The 13,447-nt window shown below is 35.7% G+C and overlaps 1 protein-coding gene across 1 annotated transcript; it reads left to right on the top strand.

Moving 5' to 3' along the window:
* Window positions 1-3,108: 3,108 nt before the first annotated feature.
* LOC133302614 (proteasome subunit alpha type-2-A) lies at window positions 3,109-12,966 on the top strand. The gene is made up of 12 exons (XM_061502423.1): window positions 3,109-3,181; window positions 3,474-3,532; window positions 3,673-3,749; window positions 4,832-4,896; window positions 6,915-6,961; window positions 7,722-7,797; window positions 8,255-8,322; window positions 9,381-9,450; window positions 10,200-10,285; window positions 11,481-11,543; window positions 12,079-12,144; window positions 12,554-12,966. Exons 2-12 carry the CDS (start codon window positions 3,492-3,494, stop codon window positions 12,600-12,602), a joined length of 708 nt encoding a protein of 235 aa, XP_061358407.1. The 5' UTR covers window positions 3,109-3,181; window positions 3,474-3,491; the 3' UTR covers window positions 12,603-12,966.
* The last annotated feature ends 481 nt before the right edge of the window (window positions 12,967-13,447 follow it).

Here is a 13,447-nt window from a genome sequence, read left to right as displayed (position 1 = left end):
TGGCTTTCATAATTATTTATCGGGGGTGACAACCGTCCCGACCTTCATATAGAGATACGTTTTTGTCCCGGGCTGCCGGTCTTCATTGTATACCGGGGGTGAGAACCATCCCGGCCTTCAATATGTTTAAGCAACTCATATTAAAGTTATAATCATATGAAATTAATACCGATGCGGTAGAGAGAAGTATGTATATGCTAGTGAAGAGATATTATTACTAGGTGTTGATAATAAAACCTGACCATGTTAGCATGGAAGTGTTGATTGGATAGCTTTCAGGTTGTTGATTGGCATGAGAGCTTGGTCTCCATGTTGGGAGAGCTGAAATCCTGCTATTGGGCGTGATTGAAATGTTGGCCTCCCTGTTGGGCGGTTACTCTTTGCGCCCCTCGTGTATATTGAGTGGTTGTTATGGTCCTAGTGCTCGTTGGGCGGTGGGGTGCTAGTTGGGCGGTGGCCTCTTTAGGCGATGGGACCTTCTTTTGGGCGGTGGCTTATTTAGGCGGTTGATGGTTGGTGGTTAGTCTCTCTCTAGTCTCTGGTCGGCAAGTGCCTACATGTGCTTAGCTTGGTACGGTTGTTGATCAAATCATATAACCGACTGGGCATGTTGAGCTGGAAAGCACGGGTCATGTACCTAACCGGCTAATTTGATGGTCGAGGATAACTTGATATTGGTGATGATTGTCTGATCGGATGACTTCATGGTGGGCGGGTATGTGAAGAATGGGAACATTGAAAGTGCCTCGCACTTGTTTAACGAATCGCCCGTGAAGGGCGGTCTAGGCTTGGCTTCATTTCTTGCTAGCTCTTTTTTGAGTGGAGCTTGCCTTTAATAGCTTTGTTATTTGCTTTTGGGCGATTGGCTTTTTCTGGTAAGTTGGGCGGTTGGTGTTATTTGACAAGTTGGGCGATCGACATAGACTTTGGGCGGGGGCCAATGAACTGATCTCCAAGAGACGGTTGGCGATTGAGTTTGTGACTCGTAGGCGACCTGTGGAAGATACTTATACGACCATAACATTGAAAGAGAAAATGAGTTATTCAAAAATGTGTACTTTCTTATCATGCTGAGCTTGCAACGATTTTGTAAAAAAAAAAAAAGGAGGCTGACTAGTGTCAGCTTTTTTTTTTTTTCTAACCCCATTAAAAAGATCCTTATAATAAGTAAAGCGTAACTGCATCGACTTTTGGGGTTTCTTTATCTTATTATAATAAGACAAAACAAATTGGACTTTGATAAAAGGATAGATAAAACCTGTATGTCTCTTTATATTTGCATTTCAATAAAGTACTTGAATTTGGAGGATTGTTTTGCTATGCACGAACTTCGAAACTGCAAATTCACGTGACCGCAGTGATAGGTTTCTAGCTTTGGTGTTGGTTTTGATATCTTTGTAGATTTGATTTTTTGCTGACAAAATTTTCTTGAGCCTTACACCTCTGCTTTGATTTCACCTTGACGATTCTTTTTACTTTGATCAGTATACTTTCCATGTTGGAGACTTTATCATTTGCTTTGCACGAGCTTCCAAGTAAGAGACTCAAGTCCAACTTACATAGATGTAGACCGGTATGTATAAACAAAATGTTATTAAGATCCATAGATAGCACGTCGCTCGAAGACCGTCCTTTCTCGTGTGGATATCTTTATGTGCAAAGATCATCTTCATAATTTATTACTTCAGCTTTTTGTAGTGACTGACGCTTCTGTGGTAATTCATTTGAATTGTCAAAGTTGCTTAGTTTTGGCAACATTGTTCCTGCAAAAACATTCAATAAAAACAAGAGGTTTGATTTCTTTGCTGGGTCCTGCCATCTGCTGTTTCTTTTGCTAGTCAGTGTGAGGTAATGCAAGTAAGGCATATGTGAACGGGGAACTTTGAAGAAAACGTGTGAACGCCAAGTAAGGCATGTGGACGCCAGAGAGTCTATGTGAACGCCAAGGAGATAACGTGACCACCGTAAATAACGTCTGTGATGGCAAGCTCCACTGGTTCGACGGCGAACGACTAGGAGAGCTGAATTTATCGTGCTGGTGGATGATGGAAGTGTCGTCGGTTGGCTGGCGATCCTGTCTTTGAGAAGAATGGGAAAATGTTGTTGGCGGTTGTCTCCTCATCGGAAAGTTTTTCTTGAAGACTGGAAGAGTAGAAGACCAGTTGATTGGAAGATTTGAAACTAATGATAGCTTTTGTTCTCATTCTGATTTTTCTGCTCCTTTATAAATCTGGGTTTGGGATCTTTTAGGAAAGACCTCCGAGAACTTTGCAGAAAGGCCTCTTGGGGAGTGCAACCGAGAGGTTGTGGGTTGTGGAAATAGAAGAAAAGACACTTCTTCACTTTCTTAGAAATTTCGGTAAAGAAATGGGAATCAGAGTTTGTCGTTTCCCACAGACGGCGCCAATGTACTGTTAGTGGTACATAGATGTCTACCATGGAAGGTGAAGTATGTTGATATAGGGGGTGTCCATAGTGGCAATGGTAGAGACCAGATATGAGAGGAGTGGGGAAGAAGAAGATCCTCTCTCCATGTGTGAGAGAGGTATTTAGAGAGGAGAGTCCTCTCTTCATGGGGGCTTGAGCTGGTCAGCCCATGAGCTGTCTCATCAAGCTGCCCACTGTCAGTGTACAGGGACAACAGTGCAGGATGGGGAATGTTCCAGTGTTGAGCCTCTATGGCTTCTCATGGGTGCCCTCTATAAGGTTCTAGAATGTGGGCTTTGACAGATTGGGCCCATCTGGTGGGCCTAGTAAATAACATCCGGAACAGTTTCGATGAACATTAGATAAAGTTATATAAAGTAATTTTAAAAAAAACAAACCCTTAATTAATTAGTAATTACATTATAAATAATAATCATTGATTTTCATCCATCAACGACTAACATGAACTTAAAAGAACTCTCCCTTCCCCGTAACATATATATTCCTCACAAATTATCATTTATCTCCGGGTCTATAAAATACTCGTAAAAAGAAAGTCTGCGAAAAAGTCTTGGGCCGTAAATATAACCTACAGATATACAAAGCCCAAGGCCCAGATTTGAGACTTGCTCACTACTCCTTCTCTCTCACCTCTTTATACACGCACTTTGGAGAAGCTAGTATCGTTTACCCTTCGCGACCTCTCTCTCTCTCTCTCTCTCTCTCTCTCTCTCTCTCTCTCTCACACACACAGGTTAGTATTTTGGAAAAGTTTTCCACTGTTTTCTCACTTATTTTCCCTTTCTTTCTCTGTTCCCAAACAGATCGACGTATTTTTCATTTCAAGGCTTTCAATTCAGTTTACTCATGATATACTCAAAATTCACATTTTGAGGATTTTTTTTTTTCTTAATCTTTTTGATTAGGGCTGGTATGAAACACATTGGTTCATTGCGTATTAGTTTGATCATAACTTGAAATATTTTTGTTTTTATATAAAATGTTTGTTTTATATTGTGATTGTAACTTTAAAATTGTGCGTGCAGCTTCTTGTACCGTTTATCATGGGAGATAGTCAGTATTCATTTTCTCTTACCACATTTAGGTTTGTTTATTACCGATAACTTTATTTATTATTATTATTATTGTTGTTATTATTATTATTATTATTATTATTATTATTTGGTTTAGAAAGACAATGGGAGTGGTGTGTGTTTGAACTGATTCTGTTGTGTTGTTGAACAGCCCTTCTGGAAAGCTTGTTCAGATTGAACATGCTTTGACAGCTGTTGGGTCTGGACAAACGTCTCTGGGGATTAAAGGTGAGTGATTTGATTATCTCTGACTCTGGATTGGATCTGTTTATGTCATTTGTTCCTCAGTATTCTTGTTGCCTCAGGCTTTTCAATGGCCTTTATTTGAATGGATTCTTTTAAGGAGCAGCAGACACTTGTGTCGTTGATTGGTTATGGGGTGGGGGTGGGGAAGTAACTGAAATAAATGACGTTTCATTGGGGTAAGTTGTTGTTCTTGGAGTTCAATTTTTTTTTTTGATAACTTAAATTAACGGCGTGGGTATTGGGATTGTGGGACTAGAGGGGAGCAGACAATATTAGATTTGTTCAGTCAGGTGTCCAGGACTAGGATGCTAAAACAACTTTAGGTTTCTAATTTCATTCATTAATTTCAGAAGTATTCTGGATTTATGAGTAAATTTAGCATGCGTGATATGGCTGGAGGTGCTGCTAAAGTGATCAGTGGACAGAATTTGTGAATTGAGTGGTGGTATATGCATCTATGATTTATAAAGTTTAACTGTTGTTTGTTAAAGGTAATACAGTGGGTGTGTGGAAGGAATCATTGAAGATATTTGGGTTTTCTGGATAATTCATATGCCTGGCACAATATGTTATTCTTTTGTTTCATTGTTCTAAACTCAGTGATCTTGGTATTAGATGATTATAAGAATGACAGTTTTTTTCCCGCACAAAGGCAGAATCAGCTTGCATGATTGTCATCTAATAGATAGGCAGAAGATTGATTTCTTTTGTGTTTTTGGTATAAAAAGGCTTACAGTTTTTATGACGCCATCTAGGTGGCCTTGCATCATGTGGAGGATAAGTTAAGCTCTGGGAAAATAGTGCTTTCTGAAATGTATAAATTATTGGGATGAGTTGGTTTGAGAGGAGGCTGGAGTTAGATATTTCTTAGTTTGTGATTTAATCTCATGTTTCGGTATCATTTTGGTATAACATTGATTTTTACATTTTGGTATTTAATTGCAATGTGCTATTGTTTATACTATTTGCTTTCTGATTCATTGGGTTCTTGTGTCTTGTCGATGATATGAATCTTTTAATGTAAGTTGTAGCTCATGTTATTATTATTTATTTGATTCTTGCAGCTGCAAATGGAGTTGTCATTGCAACAGAGAAGAAACTTCCATCTATATTGGTTGATGAAGCATCGGTGAGTTTCTTTTTGTTGGGTCCCTTTTTGTTCATTATTCATGTAAAAAGTTTATAAAATTATCTTATACAAGATCCATACTATTTGGTTCTGCTATCTTTTTCCTCCTGAATTTTCCCCATCCCCAAGAAATTATTCAGCATCCTTTCCTAATTTCTTCTTGTTGGTTTTCCCAATGATGAATTATAAAGAGGTCCTTGAGTGATGAGTTTTTGCTTCACCTCATATGGATAAATATTACCAGTCATTGTTTGCATTTTACTGTGAGAAATGTGCACCATAAAATTGTTTGGGCATCAATGCGTTATCATTGTTTCCCAAGGTGAAAGATGCTATGACTTTGGATTGAACCTGTCTTGTGAGATACTGATGTTGACTTTTACGTGGTCTCCTGAAGAAATATTATTGGCAGGGTGTAGTTTTATTTTGCCTGTTTCTGCTTTGTTTCTTGATTTTTGAAGTGGCAGAGTCAATTTTGTAGAGTGGTAAACTGCCATCAGCTTGTAGACAGATAAATTTAAAATAATTTAGGGAATCAAGAAAACAAAAATAGCTACATCACTCTATAAACAGCAAACAACAATAGCCAAAGCCATTGTTCATTAGGTGTGGTTAGCTTCATGGATCAAACAATGCCATTGTATTCTGTTAAAAACTAATTCTTGAGAGAGGTCATTTAGATCTAAACCTTATATAATGGTCCACTTAAAGGCTTTCTCGGTCTATCTCTACCTCTAATTGTTGGGCTATCGTCCTTGTCTTCTAATGGTGGCTTCTATTAGTTTGTTTTCTTCTCTCATTTGCAAACTATCTTAGGCATTCCTTAATAGGTGTCACTTTAACTTTCTCTTTAATACATCCATTCCTTATTATAATTATTCTTTTGCATGACCACTCTTCCAACACAAAATTTTCATGTTAGCAATACTTATGCCCTTGTTGACCCTTTATTGCCCAAGCCCAACATTCAGTACTGTAAAGCATTGCTGGTCTTATGGCTGTGATGTTAAATATTCTTTTTAGCTTAAGAGGCACCTTTCTGTAATTCCATCTCAAATAAACTTGAAGCATTTTTCGATTTCATCCATCCTACTTGAATTCTATGATTGACATCTCCTATTTTGCTCTTGCTTTGTATGAGAGATCCAAGCTACCTTAATTATGTAACTTTTGATAAGTTAGATCTCCAATCTTTACCACTAAATAGGTGCTAGTAGGTTTCTTATTTAACTGGCATTCCATATTCTCCGTTTTACTTCTTAAATGGAAAGTGGAAACCATGTGTTTATGAAGCTTCTCTCTGTAACTCTAAATTACCATTTATTCCCTCTCGACTCTCCTACTAGAATTACATCATTTGCAAAAAGCATGCATTGAGGCTCTGACTCCTGGATATGTTGAGTAAGATTGTCCAAACCAATGTAAAATGATAAGGGCTTAAGGTTGACACTTGGTGTAAACCTGTAGTTATAGGGAAGTCCTCTGTAGCTGCACCATGTATTCGTACATTGGTTTAATCCTCTGTGGCTGCTCCATGTTTTCGTATATTGGTTTTAACACTATCATACATATTCTTGATGGCCTGAATATAAGTTACATTGCTTCATGCTTGAAAAAAATAAATTTAACTTCTACACTGTTGTGTTCATCTAATTTAAACCCTGATTATATTTTGCCTGTTTCTGCTTTGTTTCTTGATTTTTGAAGTGGCAGAGTCAATTTTGTAGAGTGGTAAATTTGTTTTATTAAACCCTGATTCATGCTTCATCCTTCACTAGCCACTGAACAGTCAAATTTGTTTTATTTTTCTTTAAAAAGTATTTGCTAAGTGTAATAATTTTCTTTTAATATATTTTAATAGTTAAGGTTGTGTGAAAGTATGGCCATTGATAAAATAATCTTTTATGCAGTTTTTGCAAGTGGTTTACTTCTTTAAAAACTTGGAAATTATTTGGTTCATGTCACTACATTAATTTGAGATTTGACATCTGCTGGGTCTTTGGTCTATTTGATTGCAGGTCCAGAAAATTCAGTTATTAACACCAAACATTGGTGTCGTATATAGGTTTGTTTCTTTTTAAATATTTAAATCATTTTAAATGAAATATATTTTTATGGCATCATTAATTCTTTTTACCTTGAAAGTTGCTTCACATTGAATGTGTTATTAAACATGATATGCCACTTAATTTACCTAGACACATCAACAACTGAGTTGGGAGGCAAGGTCGCTGCCTGAGGGAAGTGGCAGAACTATTTTGGATTTTTTTTCCTTAAACACACATAAAGTATAAATAGATGTGGTATGCTTAACACTGATTAGAAACTTGATAGAAGTATATTATATGTTTCAGTCAAAATATAATCAAAAGTTGTCATTGGTAAACAGCAAACTATTGTTTGTCCTGATGTAAATTGACAAAAGAATACTTAAAGCATATATGCATGTGGCAGACTAATAGTATTTATTGTTTTGAGATATTAATAGACATGGCTGGCTGCTTTAGGATTTCAATGTATTCTCTCAAAAAAGGATTTTATGTGGATTCAACCTACAAAAATACTTGAATATTGATACTTTTCAATCATAAAAGAAAACAATATAGAAAGCAGAGCAAATTACTTTCTTTTCTCCTGTTACACTTTAATACAAAACTATTGACATAACTTGTTTTCTGATGTTTATTTTGTGTTTGAAACTTTATAATCAGGTTCTTAGCCTACCTTTTCCATTGCTGTTGAGCATTTTGTAAATGGAAGTGGTTATTTTTCCTTGTCTGCAAGCATGTTCTTTACTTGACCTAAATTTTGTCTTTGTTGTTCAGTGGTATGGGTCCTGATTTTCGAGTTTTGGTTCGAAAAAGCAGGAAACAGGCTGAGCAGTATCACAGATTATATAAAGTATGGTATATCATTTTCTATTCCAATATATTTTTCTTTCATAGTACTGAGTTCTGCACATTCTTGGTCAACAGTTCCTGTGTTCTACATAGTTGTTATTTATAAGAGAAAATAGTTTGTCCTATATTTTCCTATTGCTTGGAATATTTCGTGTCACATTTCTATTTTCCATCATGTGATCTCATTGTTCTTGTTGTAGGATTTATTTCCTGTAAATGTTGGTTATTATATTGATAAGATGTTCCTTAGAGCACTTTTTTCTTTTTCTGGAGAGTATCATGTATTTTTCAATAGATTTTGTTATAATTAAAAAAATATAAGAATTGCGCTCTACTAATGTTCTTTATGGAATATAGATAGGCTCTTGTTCTTGTTCTTTCTGTTTGATTTTTGGAATTCAATTATGTACCTTTTGTTAAGAGTAGGCTATATCTGATATTGTACTGGACAATTGCAGGAACCAATCCCTGTCACTCAACTCGTAAGGGAAGTTGCTGCTGTTATGCAGGAATTTACTCAGTCTGGGTAATTATTACTTTCTCTATAAATTGTCCTCTCTTTCAGATATGTTTTGACTGCTGAACTTTACCTTATCTACTCTTAGCATAAGTAGCACAGAAGTTTATTTTATGCACATCCCACAAAAAAAAAAATGATGATGGGGTGGAATCCTCGGTAACTTTGAGGCTTTGGCAAATTGATCCCTTAAATATTAGCATCATCTAGCTGTTTTCTGTTTCTCAATCTGTCTTCCTTATCATCCCCTCTAGAATTTTCCGATGCATAACTCCCTCACCAGAATCTCCCAGTGCATAATTCCCTCTCTCAAATTTTTCAGTGCATGGAAGTTTAATTATGCATATGCATCATCCCAGTAACAACCCAAAAAAAGGAAGATGGGGAGGAAAATACTCAAGGGTATACTTCAGGAATAGTTTTACAGTACCCTTCTCATTTTTGAGGCCATGGAAAATTGATCCCTTAAGTAATAGCCACTTGTTGCTGTTTTCTGTTTGTCAATTTGTCTCCATTATCATCCCCTCACTAGAATTTTCCAGCTTCTTATTCATCTCTCTAACTTTGCAACGGAAGATATTTTGCTAAGAAATTAGCATTGCCAAAATTGACTACCAAATTTTTTTTTTTGCCAAAATTAGCCCTTCCAATGACAATGATTTCTCATTGTGATGCTTTTCAAAGTTGATGGAGATTAATTACTGTAATTAAAAGTTGAGGGTTTCATTTTCCAAAGTCTCAATTATCATTAGCTGCTGGAAACCTGGAACTTATAACCAGTTTTCAGCTTGAGGTAACTTCAGTGCAGCTGTGAGGGATTTTAACTGTTTTCTTTTGCTTCTTAAGTTATATGTTAGATAAACATTTAGATTCCTATAGAAATTCCATACTCAGGTAGATCTTTATAGTAGACAAATTCTGAATGAGCATTTAAACCTAAAATGCGCTGAAATTAGTTGGATCCTCTGTCTATTTTCATACTCGCACGAATATTGCTTTTTCTTTCCATTCTTTTCCTCCCCTTCATTATCTTTTGGAATTCTGATATTTGTGCTTCGATCTGATAGTGGTGTTAGGCCTTTTGGAGTGTCCCTGCTGGTTGCTGGCTTTGATGATAATGGTCCACAATTATATCAGGTATGTTAACATGCTTTTTTTAATGTAACTCTTGATACTGTTGCTTTTAAGCCCTTGTTGATAAACTTCGCTTGCAATCTTGGTTGAAGAGCACATTGCGTTGGGTTACTCTTTGATGCAAAATTGAACTCTGTAAGTTTAGCTGTGACAAATACAAGCTGTACATGTAACAAGTCCAGACTTCAGAACAAGTATTCACACTGTGTTAAAAGAAATAAGTGCTACTTAGATTGTCTGAAGATAATAATGTAACCTATGAAAAGCTTGTAATTGCATTACTTAAATGTACACTATCTTGTTTTTCTTCACCTGAATTTTTTTTTTTTGGGAGGGGGGTTTCATATTGAAAATTGTTTGTTGATTATTTAAAAGCATTCCCCATGAAACCTCAACTTGTGTGGGTAGAGGTGAGAGAAATCCTTATACGCAGTTTTACTCTTGCACTTTTTGTTGAGTGATTATTTCCTGGATTCGAACCCATAATCTCTCAGTTACAAAGAAGCAACTTTACCACTACTCCAACTCGCCTTTTTTGCTCGTGGATTATTTATGTGGTTTAAATTTAAATGGGTGTGCTTAGAGAATTGGTTGTCCCTATCTCTACGCTGCTGCATGGTGTTTGATGAGTTTGTACTTGGTTCATTTGTTGTTGCACTTATAATTGTTTAAAATTTCTACTTTAGATTTTAGCAAAAAGAGAGAAGAGAGAATTTAATGTTGTCGTTTGGTGCAATTTGTTATTTCTATAGGTGGATCCATCAGGTTCTTATTTTTCTTGGAAAGCTTCTGCTATGGGGAAAAATGTTTCTAATGCAAAGACATTTCTGGAGAAGAGGTATACTTTAACATCAATGATAATGTTGTAGGAAAAAGATGCGGAGTGTATCAATTTATGTGTGTTGTGTCCACTATGTGCTGTAGCCACTATGTGCTGTAGCCTTTACTCCTGTCTCTTGACTTGTGTCATACGTGATGTGCCAAGAGTTATATTGTTAAAAATTTTCATCATGATTTTCATTTATTATTCCATTCCAAATATCATTACCAAATAAAAGGACCTGTTTCATATAATACTGAAATGATCAGGAAAAAATATCTCATAATTTATACTTAAAAAATCCTGAACTCTGATGTGATATCTGAAATAATTGTATGTTGGTCAATGCTGACTTAACTAGATGAAATACATTCTCTGATTGATTTGGATGACTAAACCTGATCTTTAGCCGAATTTTCTTAGGAGATATGGTTGATTTTATGGTTTCTTTATTGTTCTTCTTTCTTAAAGATGGTGAGGTCATCCACATATCCATAGCATCAGAAAGTAGTTTATTAATAAGGCTAGGTATGGACCCATGCATTGCATGAGCATCTCGAGAACTGACTGATAGCTCTTTTTTTATACATCAACTCTTCCTCTCCATTTTGAAGCTTCCGAACTTGTCAGCAATTGAGAAGGATGTTTGAAATGATCCAGTTCTCATTGCCAATAATGGAAAAGAAGAAAAGATAATAATAAGGGAATGGAAAGAGTTGACAATTGACGAGGGAATGGAAGATATGAAATAATGAAATGAAAAAAGTAGGTGAAAATAGTGATAGAATAGGACACAAAGTGTGAAACTTGTGAAAGTTATCAATGCTGAACTTTAATATACACTAAAATGATCCAATAATTGAGGCTGTTAAGATACTTGAAAGTCACTTAAGGAGAGCTTGAGAATCCTTTAGTTATGCTGGCATGGCTCAAATAGTAGCTAATGATAAGTTGACGTGGCAATCTTAGAGGACTCAGGATAGCTGAAGTAAGGTTCATAAATGTGTGCTTCAGAAATTATATATTATAATATATTTGTCTACTGTGTCTATTTTAATGCATGACTTCATAATTTGTCGGTTTTGTGGTTTGGAATTTATTTTTTTTAAAGATTTTTGTGATTGGTTGGTTCTTTGTTTGATGTGAGTATCATTAGTTATACCTCTATTTTTTCCTTATCAATTCAATGGTTGACTTGATTGTCCACTTGTAGGTACACAGATGATATGGAGCTTGATGATGCAGTCCACACAGCAATATTGACCCTGAAGGAAGGGTAGGAGCATGCCATTTCTAGTTTATGAACTAAATAAGACCTTAATGAAAATATCATAATTGATTGTTACTGTCCGTTAGGAGGCTCAAAGTCATTTTATATTTAGTTGTTTCCTTTTTTGTTTGGTCGAAATTTGTTTCCTCCTACCTTAAATAGTGCATGATAGCTTCAGTGTTTCAGAATTTGGGTTAGGAGAAGGAAAATGCATCTAAGATTGGCTTATTGGGTCCAAATGAGAAAATAGAGGCTAATCCTGTCTAGGTTATTTAAGAAAATTTTGTGGTCGTGATCTTGACAATTACCGAAGGCACATCCCCTTAAATCATCATGAGCTAGCTTTAATATTGCAAGGGTCCTAGTTTATTACATTAAAAAGTTTTAAAATGACAGGGAGTGATAACTGTCCATTGTCCCCTTTATTGACAATTTTTGTGTTTTTTGTCCCCTTCATCTGCTTCTGTATTATGGAACCTACGTGGTCTTTGTTTAGTCTTTGAAACTGTTCTCTTCTGTTTCCTTGTGGGTGTTTTTACAGGTTTGAGGGGCAGATCTCAGGAAAAAACATTGAAATTGGCATAATTGGTGCGGACAAAAAGTTCAGGTACATGCTTCTCTGTTTTATTTTTCGACCTTCTATATTTAAGTATATGAACCTTGCTTCCTCTGGTTTCTTTCATCTGTCAAATTGAGCTGATTTTAGGGTTGTCCAATTTGAATTAATAAATTAGGAGTATTTTGAAATACAAGAGAAACTGCATTACAAAAAATGATATGGAAGAAAAAATTGCCTAGATAAATGCTTCGAGGTAGGCGGGTTGGGACTGGGAAATGAAAATTAGCAACTTGAATAAAGATTATTGTGCTTGTTTTTACAATTTCTTCATTGCAAACGGAAAAAACATACTTTTCCAATGCACCTTTTGGGAGGGGTGGGGTCAAACTCCAGAATCATCCTTGCGTCTTTGGATTGTTTAACTGGGTAACTAAAAAACATCTTAATTATGTTGCAGGGTATTGACACCAGCTGAAATTGATGATTATTTGGGTGAAGTAGAATAATCTGGGGTGAAGGAATATGTTCCTGAAGTTGGTGTTTGTTTGACAGTTGAGTTTAATTGAATTTCAAGAAGGGTGCTTGAATGAACACTTGCGCGATGGCACTGGGGAATTTGTGAGCTACTCTTGTGGCCAGCAAGCCCTTCAGATAAACCTTTTTTTAATGTCATCAATGTAACCAAACAAACATAGCTTGTTTAAATATAATGATGATATGGCAATGACTTTAGTGAGTTTTTGTAATTTACTTTCTTCCTTTTATTATCTGACTCTGCTTTATCCATCTATCTATTATTTTAGATCTTTTTAGTCAAGTTCAATGCATTATAATTGCATTGGGATATCAAACTCGGTCAATGCAACAAGCTCGTCTGTTATTCCTACTAAGTGTCCAATTCATGATCTTATCTTTTGTTTTAATGCTATTGTCCAAGCCACGAATCCTTATTTAATTATGTAACATCATTTGTTTTTTTAATCTTACGCAACAATATTTATACTATAATGCCAATTAAAGAGGATCCCCAGCAAATTGTATAATTTAACTAAGTTGTATAATTTTTTGTTTGTTTTGGAAACACTAAATTGTATGATTTAACTGTGGCTTGTTACGCTATTTTCACCGAGGATACTGGTGACCCTGCTCAAAGAGGCATTTAAGTTAAATAATGGTATAATCACTTAAAGGCAGAAAACAGAAAGAATAACATAAGTTTTTCTATTTTCAGACAAATAAGAGAGCAGAATTGAGCGGGGACTCGTGTTTTTCCTGCTGTTTCAGTTTACTTTTACTAGTTCTTGTCTCTGAGCGTTCAAATGTTGTAATACCTGACAAACTTTACTGTCTC

This window comes from Gastrolobium bilobum, unplaced genomic scaffold (assembly GCF_033153095.1).
Source record: "Gastrolobium bilobum isolate Gb01-03AN ecotype WA unplaced genomic scaffold, APGP_CSIRO_Gbil_v1 utg16462, whole genome shotgun sequence".
In the NCBI taxonomy this organism is placed as follows: Eukaryota; Viridiplantae; Streptophyta; class Magnoliopsida; order Fabales; family Fabaceae; genus Gastrolobium; species Gastrolobium bilobum.
Note: the sequence above shows the minus strand (reverse complement) of the source record. Positions and strands in the feature narration are given on the sequence as shown.

Coding starts and splice junctions, on each gene's coding strand:
- LOC133302614 (XM_061502423.1), top strand. CDS start 3,492: ATGGGAGATAGTCAGTATTCATTTTCTCTTACCACATTTAG. Junction 7,798..8,254: donor AGTATCACAGATTATATAAA/GTATGGTATATC, acceptor GGACAATTGCAG/GAACCAATCCCTGTCACTCA. Junction 8,323..9,380: donor CAGGAATTTACTCAGTCTGG/GTAATTATTACT, acceptor TCGATCTGATAG/TGGTGTTAGGCCTTTTGGAG.